This window comes from Aethalodelphis obliquidens, unplaced genomic scaffold, assembly GCF_003676395.1.
Source record: "Aethalodelphis obliquidens isolate GAN/ISIS:26980383/991018 unplaced genomic scaffold, ASM367639v1 scaffold71, whole genome shotgun sequence".
NCBI classification, from domain to species: Eukaryota; Metazoa; Chordata; class Mammalia; order Artiodactyla; family Delphinidae; genus Aethalodelphis; species Aethalodelphis obliquidens.
The window spans coordinates 3,285,236-3,307,923 of NW_020838015.1; the positions used below are offsets into that span (position 1 = coordinate 3,285,236).

Here is a 22,688-nt window from a genome sequence, read left to right on the forward strand (position 1 = left end):
TCATGGTACCCTCTGCTCTGTGTTGTCTCAGCACCCCATTGCACTGTTTTTTGCCTGTGTGCTTTTTTCCTTCCCTAGACTAAGTTTCTCGTGGGCAGGGACTGGACATTGTCTATTTCTACATCCGCGTCCCACACAGAGTTCTGCAGCCACCATTCTCTTTCCATCTCTATAAATTTGACTATTCTAGGTACCTCATATAAGTGGAATCATACCGTATTTGTTTTTTTGTGACTGGCTTGTTTGATTTAACGTAACGACCATTTCATAGCATGTGTCAGAATTTCCTTTCTTTTAAAGGCTGAATAACATTCCTTTGAATGTATATACCACATTTTGTTTATCCATTTATTCATCAGTGGACATTTGGGTTGCTTCCACCTTTTTGTGGGTGGTGGTGCACACGGCGTGGCCTGCGGGATCTTAGTTCCCGACCAGAGATCGAACCCGCTTCCCTTGCATTGGGAGCATGGAGTCTTAACCACTGGACCGCCAGGGAAGTCCCTGATTCCACCTTTTGGTGGAATTCAAAATTGTGAATAATGCTGCTCTGAACATGGGTGTACAAATATCTCTTCAGGACCTTTCTTGCAGTTCTTTTGGGTGTTTTACCCAGAAGTGGAATTGCTGGATCATTTTATAGTTTTATTTTTAATTTTTTTTAGGAACTGTTTTCTACAGTGGCTGCACCATTTTACATTTCCCACCAACAGTGTGCAAGGGTTCCAATTTCTTTGCACAGAACTTTTTCATTTTCACGAGGTCCAGTATGTCTCTGTTCTTTCGTTGCCTGTGCATTTGGTGTCATATCCGATAAATCATTGTCAAATCCAGTGTCGTGAAGTTTTTGCTCTATGTTTTAGGAGTTTCATAGTTTTAGCTCTTACATTCAAATCTTTGATCTGTATTGAGTAAATTTTTGTGTATAGTGTTAGGGAAAAGTCCAACCTTATTCCTTTGCATATGGATATCTAGTTTTTCCAACTAATCTTAATATGTATATTGTATTGAATGTTTACAAGTCTGAGCACTCTATATACATTGTCTCATATAATTCTCACAACAGCTACATGAAGAATGTGTTAACCCATTTACACATGAGGCACTTAATTGCTCAAAGTTACTTAGCTTATAAGTAGCAAAGCCTGCATTTGTATCCAGTTCAGTCTAAGTTAATCACTCTACTGTATTTTGCTGTATTACCTACCTCTACGATACTTAGTGAGGGTTATTCCTTTATGACAACTCTTATGTGAAAGGGGTGGGGATATAAACACTGATACTGTAAACTAAAATTTATAAATTGAAAGTTAAGTGCTTTGGAAATAAATAGAAGTACAGGTGATTTGTTCACTAATCGTATAGCATTTGTCTCAACATATTTTTACTATACTTTGAAGTTAGGTTAGCTCATTAATGATAACTTTTGGTTTCTAGAGCAATGTTGATCCCAGAGATGATGTATTTGGATACCCTCAACAGTTTGAAGAGAAACCAGCATTAAGTAAAACAGAAGATAGGAAAGAGTACAACATTGGTGTTCTAAGACACCTTCAAGTCATCTTTGGTCATTTAGCTGCTTCTCGACTACAGTACTATGTGCCCAGAGGATTTTGGAAACAGTTCAGGTAAACTATGGATGAATAGTAATTGGGATACTGCTTAAACCTTTATGACTATCTCATGACACTAACATTAAACTTATAAAACCTATACTGGAAGGCACTTTTATGTTTAGTATTTAAGCAGTAGTAATAATCAAACTTTACTTCATAGTTAGGTTTGTTTTCTCATTGTCCCCAAAGGAGGTAGAAAGTGTCATAGTAAGAGGCAGCATTCTTTAGTCTCTTCAGATGTTAATAATTTTTTATTTTGAAAGCTTCTAATATTTACATAAGTAGGGAGAAGAGTATAAACTCTTATGTATTCATCACTCAACTTCAACAGTTGTCAACTCATGGCCAATCTTATTTAATCTACACTGCCATCTACTTTTTAGATTGTTTTGAAGCAAATACATAATTTCATCCATAAATGTGTCAGTGTGTATCTCTAACGTCTTTTTTATAACATGACCATGATACTATTACCATGTCTTATAAAAATTCCTTAATATCCTTGTCAATGTCTGATTTTACCCAATTACCTCATAACTTTTTTACTATAAATTTTTTGAAATCATGATCCAAGTGAAGTCCGTATGCTGCAGATGTTGACATGACTCTTTAGTCTCTTCTAATCTTTTTTCACCCTTGTAGCTATTTGTTGGGGAGAATAAAAAAGGTAGTTAGCTCTGTAAATTTTCCCATCTGGATTTTATTGATGGGATCCTTGTGGTGGTTTCTGTTTTCCTCAGTCCCCTGTATGTCATATAAATAGGTAGTGAGATCTAGAGGCTTGATCAAATTCAGGTGTGATTTTTCTTTTTTTTGGAGCAGATAGACAAGACTTGCTTCATAGGTGATAACGATGACCTCAGTGAGAAGTACATAATGTCTGTCTGTCTCTGTCTTATAACAGCCATTGATCATCATTGCCTAAATGCAGCATTTCATGAGGATTACAAAATGGCAACATTCTAATTTTATCATTCTTCCATTTTTTAGCTAGAGGAGATCTATAAAGGAAAACTTCCCCATAGCAACTCTTTGGCTATTCTAATGTACAATTTTATAGGAAAGGTGCGATAAATACATTGGGTTTTGTTGTTGTTAATTTTTTAAAAATCTTCGATTATGTCTTGATCTTATTTCTCTGGCTTCATTTATTTCATTTGTTTTTTTTTTATCATCACCTATCATGTCGTGCACTGTGCTAAAATACTGTAGCACAACCACATGTCTGTACTGTGTATGAGAATGCTATAATCCTTCATAGCATTGGGTTTTTTAAATACTACTACTTTTTTTTTTTTTTTTTTTCCCTGTTTTTTGGCCACACTGCACGCTTGTGGGATCTTAGTTCTCCAACCAGGGATTGAACCTGAGCCCTTTGCAGTGAAAGCACAGAGTCCTAACCACTGGACCACCAGGAGATTCCCTTAAATAATACTCCTTAGAATCCCTTCAAGGTATCTCCCAGACAGCTGAGAGCAGGGGAAGCAAAGGGTCACCTGACACTGCCGCTCTTGTCCACCTTCCCTGCTTCAATCAGAGCAGCTTCCCTTTTGCCTACAGGGATACTACTTAGATTTCTTTTGAAACCACTGCTTTATAATACAATGACTCACCGTATAAATTCCTCTAACTCGGCCCCCTACTTAATCCATACTTATTGGCTTGCATGCACCACCCTCCTTCCCAGCTCTGCTTTTGCTCTTTTGGTCCCATCACCTCTCAGCACCTCTCATCTTCCTTTCTGACTATTCCCGTTCTCATTCTTTCTCTAGCTTGTCTCGTCTCTGCCATAAGGCTTTTAGCATTTCTGTTCTTCCTCTTCCAGATTACTCTCAAGCTTTTTGAGCTTTTGTCTTAAAATTTGTCATTCAGTTATAGTTATTGCTTATCTTATAATGCCCTTGCATTTTTGACTTCTCAATTAATTACTCCCTATGCTAGTGGAGCTCGCAGTTTGTCTAGACTAGCACTTTTGGATTATCCACACTTTAGACACATAATATACTCTATACATAGTATACTCTAGATATATATGTGGGTTAGTTAACCACATTTCCCACCCCCGATTTTTTATATTGAAGAATTTCAAACCAACAGAAAAGGTAAAGTAGTATAATAATCACCTTTATGATATATACTCTTTACCCAGATTTACCAATTGTTAACATTTTGCCATATTTGCTTATATGTATACTTGGGTTTTGGTTTTTGTTTGTTTTTTCTAAACGAGTTGATAGTTGCAAATATGACACTTTAACTCCCCTGCATGCTTCAAAATGTATCCTCTAAGAATAAGGACATTTTCCTATGTAATGTTTAATACAGTTATCACATGCATGAAATTTAATATTTAGTAACGCCTGATATTCAGCAATATGTATTTCCATTTCCCCAAAATATTCTTTCTTTTTTTTTTTTTTTTTTCCAATTCCAGACTGGTATCCTAGAAGGAATCACAAGAATTTGGTTGTTACCTCTTTAGTCTTCTCTAAAATAATCTCCCTAACTTGTCATGACCTTTATGGTACTTCCTTGATTTGTATGATTATTTCCCCATGATTAGATTCAGGTTAAACTTTTTGGCAAGAAAACTACATAGGTGATGTTATTATATGCTTCTCATTGCATTCAGAGGCACATGGTATCAGTTTATCTGATTATTGGTGATGTTAGCTTTGATCCCTTGGTGTCTTAACAAATCTCTCCATTGTAAAATAGCTTTTAACAAGTGATATATTTGATTTCTAACTCGCTATATGCAAATTTAACAGCTGAAATATAATTAGGGTGAGATTATTTGCTACATAGTAAAAGTGTTACAAAGGAATTTATTAAAAGACAGTTCCTCTTGCATACTTAAAATAAATTTGTCGTCTCTGTTGCTTGAATGAATTCACTTATATTCTCAATGTATATTACGCTATAAATACAAAATTAGATGTCATAGTTTCCAGCAGTGCCTAGGTTTTATTAGTATCACTTCTCATTTTATCATTCACATAATTGATATTTTCTTTTCTCAGGATTGATTTACCTAATTTAAATCCTCAGATTATTCAAAAGAGATGAACTGTAAAACAAGTCAAACCTTTCTCTTTTCGATCGGAAAAGTCAATTTAATTAAGAGTAAATATTATCTTTGCACTGTATCTGTAACCCAAAATTTAAGCAAAATGAAAGAAATGAAGTAGTAATTATCTGCGTAAGAGTGAGATCAGCCACCCAATTTTAACAGCGTCTTCAGTTGGATTCAAAATGCATGCTTATACTATATTACCTACAGAAACCATCCTTCCTGGAGCTATACTGTGCATCCAGCCACACCGGTAGTTTCATGGTATTTCTTCCCCACTGAAGTACCACTTTTACTATGAATCTCACTTTCTTCCCCACAGCAATCGATACATAAATGGCATTTGTTTTTTTCTACTTCCTGTAGTTGAGGAATAAAATCTCAGTTTTTGTGGTGTCATTTGTGGTTGTATTGCTTTTTTCCTGAAAAATATATTGTATATATTGTTTTGGGAGTGTCGCACATTACATATTTTACTCCATTCATTTCTTAGGCTTTGGGGTGAGCCTGTTAATCTTCGTGAACAACATGATGCTTTAGAATTTTTTAATTCATTGGTGGATAGTTTAGATGAAGCTTTGAAAGCCTTAGGACACCCAGCTATGCTAAGTAAAGTTTTAGGAGGTTCCTTTGCTGATCAGAAGATTTGCCAAGGCTGCCCACATAGGTAAGTGCTAATTTCATACTTAAAAGTGTATGTTGTACTGTTTATTTTTACTATTAGTTATGTACAAAAGTGAAGTACGCTACCGATTACTAAATACCTGAGGCTGGATGAATTACATATTGCGCATACCTTACTACTGTGGGGGGGTTTTGTTTGTTTTCTCATTTTATTACAGTGAAGTTTAAGAGTACAGAAAAGTCTCATGAACTTTATGGGTCTGTTTGTTTTTGTCAAATAATATTTGGTTCCTTTAACTACACCTAAGCTCTTACTATTTCATACTCTTACATGTTCTTATGTATGATCATGCCTAAGAAAATAAAATGGCATTTTGCATAGCTACAGGTATTACTTATGAATTTGCCCTTTATCTTAGAATTAAAATAGTTACAATATTGTAAATATGTTAAGTTTAGAAGATAACAGGCATGGAGCACTATTTCCTATACAAATGAAATGCTGACTTTTTGAAAATAGCATTGATTACTGTCATTGTCTTTAAGGTATGTTTCCCACACAAAATCTTTATAGCAAAATTGACTAAACAAATTGGGTTTCGGTTTTTTTTGGTTTTTGGTTTTCTTAAAGGGGAAGTTGATTAAAGGCTCTTATTGAAAATAGTTAAATAACTATTAAAGTTCATTACTGATAGATACACGTTTATGCCTATTGTATGGAAGTTTTACTTTGGAACTTCTCTTGTATGTTGTCAATTAATGTTGGTTTGAAATCCCTTCTCACCAGACAATCACAGTAGGATAGTATCTTCTGCAAGTCTAAACAGCATTATATACAGTCATAGGTTGTGTGTGTATGTGCTTTATTTTTGAACACAGGGAAAATGATTGAGGGAGTGCTAATACTATATGTAAATGCTAAACTACTCTTTCTGGATAAGGCCATAAAATTGTTTGCATAGACTGGGCAACTTTTTTTTTTTTAATGTCTTTATTGGAGTATAATTGCTTTACAATGGTGTGTTAGTTTCTGCTGTATAACAAAGTAAATCAGCTATACGTATACATATATCCCCATATCCCCTCCCTCTTGTGTCTCCCTCCCACCTTCCCTATCCCACCCCCCTAGGTGGTCACAAAGCACGGAGCTGATCTCCCTGTGCTATGTGGCTGCTTCCCACTAGCTATCTGTTTTACATTTGGTAGTGTATATATGTCCATGCCACTCTCACTTCGTCCCAGCTTACCCTTCCGCCTCCCCGTGTCCTCAAGTCCATTCTCTAGTAGGTCTGTGTCTTTATTCCTGTCTTGAGACTGGGCAACTTTTGATCCTTTTGAAAGACCTTGTGCATTAGGTGGACAATAAAATTGTTATTTTCACCTCCTGTTTTTAATTACTGATAAAAATTAAATTTTCTGGTCATCTGTTCTGGTCAGTTTTTCTTGGTTTGTTTTAGACAGTTTTCAAAATTATTTGGAAATTATTGATTTCCTTTGCCAAGTGAAAATGTCCAGAGAGCATGATCTTAAGTAAAATCCCTAAAGTTCAAATACCTATTCCACAACTAAATTAGTCTTGTTATATGCTGGAAGGTTACATAAAGGGTCCTGAGACAATCTGTTTTAGGGTATTTACTTATCAAGAGCAGGGGTTAACAAACTATGGACCATAGGTCAAATCCAGCCCTGCATCTGTTTTTGTAAAGTTTTATTGGAACATACCCACTCCTTTACTTACTGTCTGACCGCTTTCACTATAACAGCAGAGTTGAGTAGTTGCCATAGGGACCTCATGGCCCCAAAAAGCCTGTAATATTTACTATCTGGCCTTTTACAGAAAAACTTTGCTGACTTCTCAGCTTCAAATGTCCTAGTTTTTAACTGGAATCATAAAATCTAATTTCTCTTTTCTCTTCTATGGGCTGTTCCCCAGTTATAGTAACAGTTTGCTTAATACTTCATATTCCATTCATGTCACTTATAAATGCCTTTATTTGTGTACCTTTTTCCCCTAACTAAATTGAAAAGCCCTAAATATGAGGAACTGTCTTAAACATTGACTATCCCACAGGGCTTTAAACATGGTAGGCACTCAGTGTATTTGTTGAGTGAGTGAATTTAATGGTTGAGAATGAATTCCTCACATCCCATGTTCTAAATGCATGAATATGTCTCACCAGAAATCTGAAAATTCCTTTGGTAGAAAATTGCCACAAGGTGGGATTGTGGCTCCTATTCAGATTGCTTATCTCGTATTCATTTGTGTGTTTAAACTTGTGCTTTAGTAAGGTTTCCATTACAGAAGAGGAGAAACATTTAAAAATTCAGCTCATTAATAGATCTAAACAGATGATGGTGGAAGCAGCATGGTAGACTATAAAGAGATTGAGCTGTGAAACCAGACAGACCTAGCTTGAAAACACCATTTCACCTAGTAATCTTGACCAAATTCACATTCTGAATCCCACTTCCCTCATTTCTGACGTGGAGATGGTGATAGAGAAATATTTGTCATGAAGACAAAGCACCTGTTGTATGTAGTGTGTAAACAGCCTAATGTATGCCCAGCAGAGGATAAGTGACCCATAAATGGTAACTCATTTATTTATTGGTAACATTTTATGACTTAATGGGTTTTGTGTTATGTTATAAAAATTGCAAAAGTAGTTTTCATTGAGTCCATAACTAAATAAGATGTTTAGAAAACTAAGGAATAAATTCTCTGATCATTTCTTAAATAATATCTTTAGATACGAGTGTGAAGAATCTTTTACGACTTTGAATGTAGACATTAGAAATCACCAAAATCTTCTTGATTCTTTGGAACAATATGTCAAAGGAGATTTATTAGAAGGTGCAAATGCTTATCATTGTGAAAAATGCAATAAAAAGGTATGAATTGCCCAGTTCTGTTTAAAATAATTATGATTACATTTAATGGGTTTGGAAGAATGGTTGTTTTTGTTTGTTCTCAAAATTCACCCTCTTTATTCCCTACCCTGCTTTGTTATAGTGGTAACAGAGAGGTAGTTAAGATAACTGACTTAAAGGTCTGTCAGGTAAAGATGATTGAGAGAAAGGTCTGTCAGGTAAAGGCAATTGAGAGAAAATAGTGCCAGAAGGGCTAGGGAAAACAGGTAAAGATAAGAGTGAATCACTTTAGAGGTCATAGTAGCTTAATATCAGTCTCTTGTCTGAGTTACACAGGCACTTTTCATCCATATTCAACCAACCTGCCCTTGAACTCCTCGAAGCTACAGAGCTCATAGAGGAAAACACTTCTCTCATGTCCAGAGTTGCTACCCAAGACCAAGAAGTTTGCTGAAGCCAAACCGTTAATTACTTTAGCCACAAAAGATTTCTTCTACCACCTGTGTTTTTTAAACCACTTGGATCAGATTTTTAGACTTACTTGATTGGTTTTTGCCTGTGGGCATTTAACAGTTCTTTAGGAGAGACAATTTATGCATACATATGGTAAATAATGTGTATCTTTCTGGGCTCCCAAGCCCTCTCACCTGTAAGTCACCTGTATTGTTTTGACGTTACATACCACTTAGAGAGGTATTAAAATCTAGAGGTTGAGATCATGAGCTGTAAAGCCATACTCCCTGCCGCTCACAGCTCTAAGACTTGAGGCAAGTTATCTCTTACTACTCCTAATTCTCATCCTTAAGTTTCAGGGTTGGGAGCGTTGGGAGGATTAAACATGTTACCACTTGGACAGCACTTAGCATCATATAACTTGGTACCTAATTGCCCAATAAATATTAGCTGCTACTATTATATTTCTGTAGTTTGCTCACAGCAAACTTCATTAAAATAACAGTAAATATCAAACAAGTAATAATGGTTAGATAGCACTTCCAATATAGAAATCAGACAGCGAATAATGTCTATATCACTAATTTTTGCAAGTTGTAGCAAAAGGCATCAGCTACTTCGTATTAGTTTTAGTGAACATTTTAAAAATATCAACTGACAGAAATGCTCTGATTATGTTCATTATCATGTATTTGTTTATACTTAAAATTTCAGATTAATCCTGAGAATTTAATAGTAGAGTTTTAAATTTTGTGGGTTTTTTGCAGTGGATTATAAGAGAACATCTAGTAATTTGCTCTGTTCATTTTAGGTTGATACTGTAAAGCGCTTGCTTATTAAAAAATTACCTCCTGTTCTCGCTATCCAACTAAAACGATTCGACTATGACTGGGAAAGAGAATGTGCAATCAAGTTTAATGATTATTTTGAATTTCCTCGCGAACTGGACATGGAACCTTACACAGTTGCCGGTGTTGCAAAGCTGGAAGGAGATAACGTAAACCCAGAGAGTCAGTTGATACAACAGAATGAGCAGTCTGACAGTGAGCCAGCAGGAAGCACGAAATACAGACTTGTGGGGGTGCTTGTACACAGTGGTCAGGCGAGCGGGGGACATTACTACTCTTACATCATTCAAAGGAACGGAGGAGATGGCGAGAGAAATCGCTGGTATAAATTTGATGATGGAGATGTAACTGAATGTAAAATGGATGACGATGAAGAAATGAAAAACCAGTGTTTTGGTGGAGAGTACATGGGAGAAGTATTTGATCACATGATGAAGCGCATGTCATACAGGCGCCAGAAAAGGTGGTGGAATGCTTATATACTTTTTTATGAACGATTGGACACAATAGACCAAGGTGATGAGTTGATAAGGTATATATCAGAGCTTGCTATCACCACAAGACCGCATCAGATTATTATGCCATCAGCCATTGAGAGAAGTGTGCGGAAACAGAATGTGCAGTTCATGCATAACCGAATGCAGTACAGTATGGAATATTTTCAGTTTATGAAAAAACTGCTTACATGTAATGGTGTTTACTTAAATCCTCCTCCAGGTAAGTATCAAGAATTTAGCTTCTTAGTAAGAAAGCATACCTCTTCTTTCACTTGCAGGGTTTCTTAGCAGGCATCAACATGTTTGTTTTCTTTCTTTTTGGTTGTTCTAAAGTCATGTTTCAGATGACTGTTACCTTTGAGTGGTATATATTGTCTTGCCATTTAGAGACAGAGGAGCTTTTGTTTGCTACAACAGTTTGGTTTTTTTACTCAAGCATTAGTTGAAGGGTGCTTTACTGAACTACTAAGAATTATTTCATAAGTAGCCCAGGGGTTTTAACATAGTACTTGGAAAATTGTTGATAATGCAGATTTGTTTTTTGAAAATGAAAATGGGGTTTGAGCACAGAAATTTGTTTGACTATTTTTTAATCTACATTTTATTTTTAGGGCAAGATCACCTGTTGCCTGAAGCAGAAGAAATCACTATGATTAGTATTCAGCTTGCTGCTAGGTTCCTCTTTACCACAGGATTTCACACCAAGAAAGTAGTCCGTGGCTCTGCCAGTGATTGGTATCATTGCTTTGAATTTTCATTCCTATTATTACTGGCATTTAGTTTGGTTCTTTAATATACTGCTTTATTTTTTCCAAGCCATGATACTTTCATTTCAGATTTGGAATGCAGAATTTAAAAAATCTTGGTAGCGATAGTGAGAGAAATCATATTTAAATAATTACTGCGTGGTGGGATGAATTGGGAGATTGGGATTGACATATATACATTAATATGTATAAAATAGATAACTAATAAGAACCTGTATAAAAAATAAATTTTAAAAAATACTGAGATTAAATACCACCTTTTATTATTCAGAAGTTGGCTTCTGCTTCTGTTACCTTGTGTCATATTTTTGACATCTCTGTACAAAACATTACAGGGTGATACTTAAAAGTCTAAGCTATCTAATCACAAAAATATTAACATTTTAGCTTCCCTAGATTAAATTCAGCCATAGATTAAAAAGGTAGAAACTTAAAATGAGTTTAAGTTTCTAATTGTATAAATTTAGAGGCCATTATAATACCTCGATTTAACAATATTTACTTACTATTCTAGTAGTAAGACGTTAAGGGAATGGGGATTATTGTTTTGTCATTGAACCTAGGAAGAGTTTGGTCATGGATTTGTAGAGGACTGTATAAGTTTTCGTCTATTTATTTTGTCACTCTGTGAGAATAGACCAAGTCATAGTATTTATCTTTTTAATATTAGTACTAGAAGCTACCATTGCTGGTTCTCTCCCTCCAGTAGTAAAAGTTCTTTGATTTTTTTTTTTTGGTTTGGTTCCTAGAGACCCATCCCTATACTATAGGAAACATGTTACTGAATCGATATTCATAGATTTTTGTTTGGTTTTGTCTTAGGTATGATGCATTATGTATTCTCCTTCGTCACAGCAAGAATGTACGTTTTTGGTTTGCTCACAATGTCCTTTTTAATGTTTCAAATCGCTTCTCTGAATACCTTCTGGAGTGCCCTAGTGCAGAAGTGAGAGGTGCATTTGCAAAACTTATAGTTTTTATTGCACATTTTTCCTTGCAAGATGGGCCATGTCCTTCACCTTTTGCATCTCCAGGACCTTCTAGTCAGGTAATTGCCCAGTTAACAGAAATAAGTTCTGTTTCCTGGAAGTTGAAGTCACAAATATATGTGCATCTGTTTGATATATTTACCTAACAAACGTGCATGAGCACGTAATAACCAGATAGTCCGATAACTCAATGTTTATATGAGTTCCATTAAAAGTACTTCCCAGCAGTGAATAGTGACTATTGGCTCTTTAAAACATAGCGGAATTTTCTGTTAATTCAGTTACATTCAGTGGCTTAGTTATACACTTAACTGTTACATAAATTGTATATAAATTTAAATGGACTTCCATTTGTTAAAGCTTAGAACAGTATGAAGCCTCTATAATGAAATCTACATTGGATCTTCATCCCCTTTCCTAAAAAGCAACCCTTTTTAATCATTTCTTGTGTGATCAGTCCTTCCAGAAATTTCTGCCTATATTTAACATGTATATGTGCATGTCCCTTTTTCATGCAAAGAGAATTATATCGTACCTGCACCTTGTTGCTGAAAAACAACCAATGTTTTATCCTTTACAGGCTTATGACAACTTAAGCCTGAGTGATCACTTACTAAGAGCAGTACTAAATCTACTGAGAAGAGAAGTTTCAGAGCATGGGCGTCATTTACAGCAGTATTTCAACCTGTTTGTAATGTATGCCAATTTAGGTAAGAATTTAAGTTTTCATAATTCTCTTTTAATGTATTAAGTAATGAAGTCATGTAAGTCACATGATGAAGTATAACCTGGTCTAAAATAGAAACAGTGTTCCATAAAACCTATTGTGAATTTTATTTGAAACTTTTTTTTTTTACACTGCACTTTTCACCTTGTACTTTATCATTATTTATGCATGTGTCTTATCTCTGCACCAGACACAGGTCAAAATCTGTATCTTAATCATATTTTTATCTCCTAAAGTAGTGGTGCTAGACCTTTTTTTTTTCTTAAATACTGATGCCTAGGCCCCATCCCAAACCAACTGAATAAGAATTCTCAGAGCTAACACAAGGAATCCACATTTTCAAAAGGTCCCAGATGGATGTGTAATACTCACCAAGTTTGGGTAAAGGACTTAGTCTGTACGTAAGTTTTTGTTGACGTAAACTAAATTAAAATCGGGGATAATATAAATATTCACTTAAATTACCTGTTATTTATGTTAAGTTCTAAACCCAAACATCCCTGTCATTCCAGGTTTTTTGTGCATGAACTTACCAATCGCCAGTTGATCCATGGCCCTTTTAACATAAGCAACATTCTACTTTGCGTTTGTCGTCTTTTCCCTTAACCTTCCCATACTGGAGATGCTTGCATATTTGTAGTTGAAAAGAATATTTACGCAAACAAGCATAAGGGGAATCTGTATTTCACACTTAGAAATGCCAAATCTTAGGTATTTATAAAAATCTCACTCTGTTCAACTCCCTTTTTAGGTATTCCCTGTTCAGAAAACATGCATCGTCGGTCCATAATCTAATCTAATTAAAATTTCCCTGCTAAAAGCAAACATGGGTCTATAAACTTTAATACGAAATCCTTAGGACCAGATAGATATGCTTTGTGGTTCAGACTGTTTGGTTTTAAGAAAGGTAAAATAGCCCATATGCCCTGAATTATGTAACATCCCTAGAGCAGGGTCTGAAACAGCACTTTGTAATCATACACGTGAATATTCACACTGAGAGGGGATGATTGAAGACTGTGCATAGCCTCTTGTCAGTTCAGGCCAGATTTTCACAGCAAGTTTATGAATGAACTTTGTTTATATTGATGTTAAGAGCTGTTTGAATCTCAGGATTTCAGATAAGGGATTTGTGGACGGACCTGTATTTATTATACTTCTTGGAACATGGCAATAAATAAGACACCTATTTTCTAATGGAGTATAGAAGCAAATTAAAAGGTACTTGCCATAAAATATGTTTGTGGCTATAATGGGGAAAATACAAAGTGCTATGGAAGTACATCATAGGGGGAGTGTGGGGGACTTAGTGGGGAAGATGTGGGAATTGGTCGGTTGAGTTTTTCCATCCAGAGTGAACAGCAGGTGCAGAGACTTGGAATAAACTCAGCATGGCTCATTGGAGGAAATGAAAGTTATTCAGTCTGACTAGAATTGATGTAATACGGGGATGGCAGGAGTGGTGAGCAGAATTTTCTAATTGTGCTATTCTGTCAAGCCTTGTGAGAGATTCTGGACTTTATCCTGAGAGCATTGATGAGCCATTGTAGAGTTTTGAATAGACATGGCTTCTAGAAAGATCCAGGCTGCAGTGTGGAATGGATTATTGGGGAGTAAGACCAGAGATTGTTAAAGTAATTTATAGATAGAAAATCGTTGTGGCTTATACTGAGGAACTGGCAGTGAGCGGGATACAAGTAGTCAGATCCTGGTGCTTTTTATTGGCGATAAGGACAGTAGGATTTGGTGATTGGATATTCAGGGAAGGGGAACACGGAAGAGATGTTAAGAATGATGCCCAGGATTCCAACTTGACAAACTGAGCAGGAAGTAGTGCCATGTACTTAGAGGGGAAACACAGGAGGAAGAACGTGGACAGGGAATTTGAGTCTTTGTGACACCCAAATAGAGATGTCCAGTAGAGCGGTGATCTATTTGTCTGGAAATATTTTGGGATCAGCTGAATGAAAATAGCTGGAACTTGAAGCCATTAGAGTGGGTTTGATCGTCCAGGGAAGGCATATGGTGTGAGAAGATAGCCTGACGTGGGAACTTTGAGGACCATCACTTTTGAAGACAGGAAGGAGGACTCACAAATAAGAAGAAGAGGTAGAAGGAAAATAAGACAGGAACCCAAGAAAGGAAATGGTTATGGTTTGAGAACTATTCCTTAGCTTTAAACCAGAAAAGGGGGCAGAAGCCAAATAGGCATGGGTTGAGGACTGGGAAGACGAGAAAGTAGAGGGAACAAGTTTAGGCGTCAAGAAGCTTGGCTGAGGAAGAAAGGCAGTTCATAAAAGAATTATTTCTCAGTTTTCGTCATTCACCTAATGATGAGGATTGCAGACTAGGCAGTTCCCGAGACTCCCCAGGCCATAGAAGGTGTTTCTCTTCCTTATGCCCAGTAGGATTGGAATGTCATAGTCACCGTTTAACCATTTCAGTACTTAAATCCAGTTATACTAACTCAGTAGATTTTTGGTTCTGATTAAATAATACTCTGAATGCTAAGTAAAAGTGATCTTCTGATCATAAAAGTTGTAGAAAAATATTTTATTATGAAGCCCTTCCGTCCCAGTTCTTTCCTCTCATATAATTCTTCCCCTCTCTTCTTGCTTCTCCCTTCTTTATTGTAGGTGTGGCGGAGAAGACACAGCTTCTGAAATTGAGTGTACCTGCTACCTTTATGCTTGTGTCTTTAGATGAAGGTCCAGGTCCTCCAATCAAGTATCAGTATGCTGAATTAGGCAAATTATACTCAGTAGTGTCACAGCTAATCCGATGCTGCAATGTCTCATCAAGAATGCAGTCTTCAATCAACGGTAAAGTCAAATACTCCATTCTTTACATTGGTTTTAAAGTACTGCTGGCCATATATAGTACCTGATTCAAAGTAATTCCAAAGATATTTAAAAATAAAACGAGAGTCTGAAAGTCCATGCTTTGGAATATTTTATAATATTTTGAGTCCTGCACCTTTTTCTCATATTTAAAGGGAATCTTTCTGTCTACTTGCTACTGAGGTTGGTACCTTGTTTATGAAGTAGTTTTAAGAATTAACTTTTATATAAAGAAAACGCCAGTGTTGGCATTTCAATTTTATATTTTATCATCTTGATATATGTGATCATTATAATGCTTAATATTACTTTCTTTGTTGTACTCAGGAAACTTGATTTAAAATATTATTTTCATAAAATAAAAAATTCATAAGCTATTTTCTGTGGTGAAAGCTGAGTATTATTGTAGAGAAGCCGATTAGTTTTTCATTGATGACAAATCTGTATTCTAGGTAATCCTCCTCTTCCCAATCCTTTTGGTGATCCTAATTTATCACAACCTATAATGCCAATTCAGCAGAATGTGGCAGACATTTTATTTGTGAGGACAAGTTATGTGAAGAAAATCATTGAGGACTGCAGTAACTCAGAGGAAACCGTCAAATTGCTTCGTTTTTGCTGCTGGGAGAATCCTCAGTTCTCATCTACTGTCCTCAGTGAACTTCTCTGGCAGGTTAAAGGAAAATATACATTCATATGTCTCTATAATTTGATTTGTTATTCCTTTATTTTATATTTTTATTTTTTTAATAGTTTTTTTAATATAATTGACTTTACAATTATATTAGTTTTAGGTGTGCAACATAGTGATTTGATATTTTTATACATTACACATTACAAAAGGATCACCACTGTTGCTGCTTTAAAATAAGTTCTTCACCATGTCTTACCTGTTTTTAAAGGTTGCATATTCCTATACTTATGAACTCCGGCCCTATTTGGATCTGCTTTTGCAAATCTTACTGATTGAGGACTCCTGGCAGACTCACAGGTAGATACCCTTTTTTGTTCCTTGCCCAGCTTTTAGAGTAACTGAAATTACCAGTCGGCACATATTTTTTTTTTTACCTCTTGAATCTCTAATAAATGTATCTTAAACAAAACATAAGACAAGAATGAATAAAAAGGTCCCCCCTTCCTCACAGTTTTATTTCATTTTTTACTTTTTGCTCTCATTGCCCAAGCTGCATACTTAATATACTAACCTTTTTCTTTCAATTGTTGTTGTGTTTTATGTTTGGGGGGATTTTTTTGTAAATGTTTCAATTTCATTAATGATGCTCTAGGGTTATTTTAGGATTAGATTACGTTAGTTTTAGAATTACATGAGATAACATTTGGTTATCTAAATATAGTACCTTCAGTAAGTACTGTCAGTTCCCGTTATTCATGGTAGTTACGGTCTGAAAGTCACTGTGAACACTGAATGAGCAAATACTAAATCATTGCTCCTGGGGGAAAAACAGGGTTAGGTTCTTGCCAGGCTCTGGTTACTTTTTTTTTTTTTTTTTTATGGTACGCGGGCTCCGGATGTGCAGGCTCAGCGGCCATGGCTCACGGGCCCCGCCGCTCCGCGGCATGTGGGATCCTCCCGGACTGGGGCACGAACCCGCGTCCCCCGCATCGGCAGGCGGACCCTCAACCACTGCGCCACCAGGGAAGCCCTGGTTACTTTTTTTTTTTCGACCAATCAATACATAACCTTTTTTTAATGTGTGTTTCTGTTTAAAGACACCTTATTTAATATATATTGCTGACTTATTAACGTTGAATTCACAATAAATCGGGTCTGAACAAAGCTTATCTGACACATATTTTCTCTGCAAAGCACATCACAGCCTTCTTGGGCTTAGAGAACATTAGACAGCACTTCAGCACTACACTTTTTTTTTTTTTTTTTTTTTTTTTTTTTTGGTGGTACACGGGCCTCTCACCGCTGCGGCCCCTCCCGCTGCGGAGCACAGGCTCCGGACACGCAGGCTCAGCGGCCATGGCCCACGGGCCCAGCTGCTCCACAGCATGCGGGATCCTCCCAGACCGGGGCACGAACCTGCGTCCCCCGCATTGGCAGGCGGACCCTCAACCACTGTGCCACCAGGGAAGCCCAGCACTAAACATTTGAGGCCCTTTCTAAACAGTGAGATCAACACAAAGCACAAAAATGTGAAAAGCTGTCACTGAAATAGATGGGAAAAAGGATACTTGTTTACAGTATGAGCTAAAACAAGGCCGAATATCACTTTGTTCCACTTCAGATGGGAACGTGTGTTGGGCAACTCAGATGTTTTTGCTACTCTGCATGTGACTGCAATTGCAGAGAGTTGATTTTTACCATTACAGATAAAGTTTAGCAAGTAGGCAAAACTGCAGATATGGAATCCGTGAATAAATGAGCATGAACCATAACTAGTTTTTCAGTATACGTACGTGAGGTTTAGGAGTTAGCAATTTTTTATTTATTTTTAATTTTATTATTTAATTTTTAAATTTTATTTTTAATATTTATTAATTTAGGACTAAGGTTATCCAACTTAGCTGTCCCTTAAGCTTCCTCCAGAATTCCTCTTTTTACGTAAAAGCTTAATACATTATCCTTAATCCCAAGAGCAATACAGATGATGATGAACTGTGGAATTAGTTGGCAACTTTGCCAGATTTTATAACTTCCCTCCCTACATGGACAATAGTGTAAGAGTTTATGTTGGGAAACAATTGACAATCTATATAACAGACTGCCTCCTGTCTGTCAGTGTAATAATTAAAACAGAAACCTGGGACTTCCCTGGCAGTCCAGTGGTTCCATTACAGGGGACAAGGGTTCAGTCCTTGGTCGGGGAACTAAGATCCCACATGCTGCACAGCATGGCCACACAAAAAATAAATGAATAAATACATTCATACATACATACCTACAAGTTTTATAACAACAAAATGCTTAAAGAGAAATTAAAATCTTGAGTCTTAGTGGGGATTGCAAATGCCAGAATTCATGAAATAATATTTTCAAATTATTCACCAGAATTACCATCATAGATTTCCAACAGTTGAATTAATATTGTAAAAATAGCATTAAACCAGAAATCAATTTTCATTAAACACAAAATTTAGTAGTTCTAAAACTATAGCTGCTTATTTTGCATACTACCAGTATTCTTCTCAATATGATCAAAGGATCTGAAACTTAAGAGTTGGTTGAAATGGAATCTAACTTTTCATTATTTTCTTTTGAAAATATTGTAAGCATTTATAGCTTTAAGCCAATTAGCCACATCTTAGTTCTCTTGTTTCATTAGAGCAAGTAATAATGCTAAAGGCATGTGTGCCGGATTAAACATGGGAATTTGACTTGTGTAATGATAAGATTGTTGTTATGAGTCCCTGGCACCAAGCTTGAAAATAATTTTCTCATAGTGGGCTTTTTAGGTCATTTAGTAAGCAGTGTATATTTATGGAGCATCTCCCGTGGGCCTGGCACCGTTAAGCATTGGGGAACAAGGGAGGGAAAGGTAATATTGATAAAAACGGCATTTGAAAGCAGTTGATTCATTATCACTTGACAAAACTGAAGGTAAAAACAGAATATACACTGCAGTGTTTCAGATTAAATAGCAGGAAGCCTGTACATGGTTGATTGTGTGGTCTGAAATGATTAAACTTTGCAAAATTACAAAGTCATGATTTCCAAACAAAACAGATTTTATAAATGCATGTAATACAAAAAAACAAAACAAACTTGAATTTTGATTTGGAATGTTCTATTAAGTAAAATATAAGGTATACAAAAGGTTTTTCAGGTATTGTTTCTTTATTGAGGTAAAATTCACTTAACATAAAATTCACTATTTTAACCATTTTAAAGCATACAATTCAGTGGCTTTTAGTACATTCACAATGTTGTGCAACCATTACCACTGTCTTATTCCAGAACATTTTCATCACTCCAAAAGGAAAATCCAAACCCAATTAAGCAGTCACTCCCTAGTCCTCCCATCCCCCAGCCCCTGACAACCACTAATCTGCTTTCTATCTCTATGAATTTGTCAGTGCATAGGCAGAATATCCAGGACTTGCCTGGACATCTCATATGAACGAAATCATACAATGTGTTCTTTTGTATCTGGCTTCTTTCACTTGGCATAATGTTTTCACATTCATCCATGTTAGAGTACATATCTGTACTTCATTGCTTTTTATGGCTGAATAATATTCCATTGTATAGGCACATTACATTTTGTATATTCGTTCATCTGTTGGTAGATATTTGGGTTGTTTCCACCTTTTGGCTGCTGTGAATAACATTCATGTACAAGTTTTGTATTTCTTTTTAAACACCTGTTTTCAATTCTCTTGGATATATAGCTTAGAGTAGAATTGCAGGCAGGTGAATTTTTAAATATTTTTTGAAAAATTGTAAAATATTCATAACAAAATTTACCATTTTAACCATTTTTAAGTGTACAATTTGGTGGAATTAAGTACATTCACAATATTGTGTTAACCATCACCACTATCCATCTCCAGAACTTTCATCATCCCAAACTGAAACTCTGTACCCATTATTCTTGCTTTCTCTGATTTTTATCTATTCTCTAAATACCTCGTATAACTGGAATCATATGATATTTGTCATTTTGGATTGGTAATAAGTTGGTACTAGGCGGCCATATGACCTTGGGTTGCAAGCCTTTTAACCTCTCTGTTTTTCTTATCTGTGTTCAAGGGTTTAAGAAGAGGACTTACTGTCTAGCATTAGATTACATAACTACATCAAAGACATTTATTGAATGGCACATAGTAGGCACTCAGTAATGTTAGCTGCTATTTGATTTTAGAAGTTTTTATTTATCTGGTTCTCTTTCAGAATTCATAATGCACTTAAAGGAATCCCAGATGACCGAGATGGGCTCTTTGACACAATCCAGCGCTCTAAGAATCACTATCAAAAAAGAGCATACCAGTGTATAAAATGTATGGTAGCTCTCTTTAGCAATTGTCCTGTTGCTTACCAGATTCTGCAGGTGAGGGTCTCTCTCCCTTTCTCTCTCTCTCTCTCTCTCTCTCTCTCTTGCTCTCTCGCTCGCTCGCGCTCTCTCTCTCTCTCTCTCTATATATATATATGTGTGTATATATATACACACACACATATAATTTTGTAGAAATCTGAATCAGAATTAAGGATTCTGTTTTAAAAGAAGAGAATTATGAGAATTTGGAGTTGTCGTTTAAAGTTACCTTTGAAAAGCATTCCAAAACCTTTTACATATATAGTTTTATTTTCTTTTGAAGGGCAATGGAGATCTTAAAAGAAAGTGGACCTGGGCAGTGGAATGGCTTGGAGATGAACTTGAAAGACGACCATACACTGGCAATCCTCAATACACTTACAACAATTGGTCTCCTCCGGTGCAAAGCAATGAAACATCAAATGGTTATTTCTTGGAGAGATCACATAGTGCTAGGATGACACTTGCAAAAGCTTGTGAACTCTGTCCAGAGGAGGTAAAAAAAGCCGCCAGTGTGCAGCAGATAGAAATGGAAGAAAGCAAAGTAATTCTTCACTTTATAGGCCAGTGTTTATGTATTAATGATAATGGTAAAAAAAAATTATGTTGAAGTTTGTTTATATGTGGTCTTAATGAGGGAGCCTTCTTTTAGAGAAATATTTGTGAAATTGCCTGAATCTAGTATTTCTAAGAGAATCCAAATCAGGTTCCTTTCAGTTACTTTGTTTATCTGTAGTAAAAGAAAAGTTGTTAGTGGGTCAGTTTTTTAGATTTTAAAGATTTTATTTCAAATAGAAAAAAAAAATAAAACTAAACTTGAATTTGGCTACATAATTCTTTATCTTTAAATATTTAAAATCAGGAGCCAGATGACCAAGATGCCCCAGATGAGCATGAGTCGCCTCCACCTGAAGATGCCCCATTATACCCCCATTCACCTGGATCTCAGTATCAGCAGGTATATTGGGCTTGGTTCGTGTTTTTATTCCCTAGAACCAATCTTCATGCTTTATTTAAAGGATGGCTAAGTGGTTTTTTTTGGTTTTTTTGCGGTACGCGGGCCTCTCACTGCTGTGGCCTCTCCCGCCATGGAGCACAGGCTCCGGACGCGCAGGCTCAGCGGCCACGGCTCATGGGCCCAGCCGCTCCGCGGTATGTGGGACCCTCCTGGACCAGGGCACGAACCACTGTGCCACCAGGGAAGCCCAAAGGATGGCTACGTTTTTTGTTGTGACTGTAAAGTAATAGAGGGATCATCTAGACTAGCTTTGGGGGCATGATCAAAAGAGGAATGGTTAGCATGGGGTCACAATGTGGCATGTTTGAGCTTGCCCCTGTGGTGTTTTCCTGGTCAGATATGTGCCCTTCTTGTACTAGTAGATGACGTTTGTAAAACTATGATTATTCACATCAATATAAAATGATAATCAATATTTAGTATAATGGATTAAGACGACATTTCCTGTTAGGCTAAGTGTGCGAGTGGATTTTGAAGGCACTAAGATATGACAGTGAAGGAAGAAGTGTTTGCTTATTACTTAGCATAACCAAGACTTCAATGACAGTAAAAATTGTTGGAAAAAAATCAGGGATTTGACAGATTTCCATGAATTTTTCTGTGAAATCAATAACTAAATAAATTTAGATGAAGAAACGTTCTAAATGAGAGCGTCTCTTTCTAAACCCCAGATGTGACTAATTCAGATCTTTTGAGGCAGTGGTCCTTAAACTTGCACAAGCATGGGAATCCCTGGTGGGCTATTGCAGCAGAGTGCTAGGCCCCACCCCAGCGTTTCTCATTCACTACATTTCTAACGAGTTCCCAACTGCTGCTGCTGCTGCTGCTGCTGCTACTGGTCTAGGAACCATGCTTTCAGAACCATTATTTAAGCATTCTGTCTTATATTTCAGGGTGGAAATAGAAGCATGCTGACTAGAAATGTTGAATATGACTGGAAAATGCATATTCAACATATTAATTTTCGTAATAGAAATTACAGAAAGTTAAAGCCTATGATCTTCTTGGCTTGACTGGTGGGAACGTACAGAAAAATGAGTTCAGGGGTTTAAAATGTTAAGGACCCAAATCCACAAGGAGAAGAGTTACTTTCCTCGGCCGTGAGAAAACTCATATATTAATCATGCCCGGTTAATCCATTATTTTCAGTGTTGTTTTGTTTTCATTAACATCATCCTGTGTTCAGGGTTGTTGCTCATGCAGACCTCATATGATCATTCAATCAGATTTCTCATATGGGAGTTTCAAGATGCTCAGAAGAGTGAGGATAGAGGTGTTCCAGCTCACAGATCCCTTTTCATGAATATTTTTTACCACGAGCAATAATGGGCTGTGTTATCCCTTATTTGTCAGACTTGAATC

At 36.3% G+C, this 22,688-nt stretch overlaps 1 protein-coding gene across 9 annotated transcripts in view; it reads left to right on the top strand.

Annotated features, from left to right (window-relative positions):
• The window catches only part of USP9X (ubiquitin specific peptidase 9 X-linked), a 126,941-nt gene that overhangs the window by 99,977 nt on the left and 4,276 nt on the right, over positions 1 to 22,688 (top strand). For 2 of the 9 annotated variants that reach the window (XM_027091412.1, XM_027091413.1), the window contains exons 32-44: positions 1,438 to 1,628; positions 5,183 to 5,356; positions 8,064 to 8,205; positions 9,449 to 10,202; positions 10,594 to 10,717; positions 11,572 to 11,797; positions 12,319 to 12,448; positions 15,102 to 15,287; positions 15,758 to 15,978; positions 16,208 to 16,296; positions 20,167 to 20,323; positions 20,592 to 20,852; positions 21,171 to 21,266. In XM_027091412.1, coding sequence (XP_026947213.1) covers positions 1,438 to 1,628; positions 5,183 to 5,356; positions 8,064 to 8,205; positions 9,449 to 10,202; positions 10,594 to 10,717; positions 11,572 to 11,797; positions 12,319 to 12,448; positions 15,102 to 15,287; positions 15,758 to 15,978; positions 16,208 to 16,296; positions 20,167 to 20,323; positions 20,592 to 20,852; positions 21,171 to 21,266 — 2,751 coding nt within the window. Of the gene's footprint in view, positions 1 to 1,437; positions 1,629 to 5,182; positions 5,357 to 8,063; positions 8,206 to 9,448; positions 10,203 to 10,593; positions 10,718 to 11,571; positions 11,798 to 12,318; positions 12,449 to 12,977; positions 13,157 to 15,101; positions 15,288 to 15,757; positions 15,979 to 16,207; positions 16,297 to 20,166; positions 20,324 to 20,591; positions 20,853 to 21,170; positions 21,267 to 22,688 lie in introns of those variants that run through there. The other 7 variants (XM_027091415.1, XM_027091416.1, XM_027091417.1 and 4 more) reach the window with 6 other exon arrangements.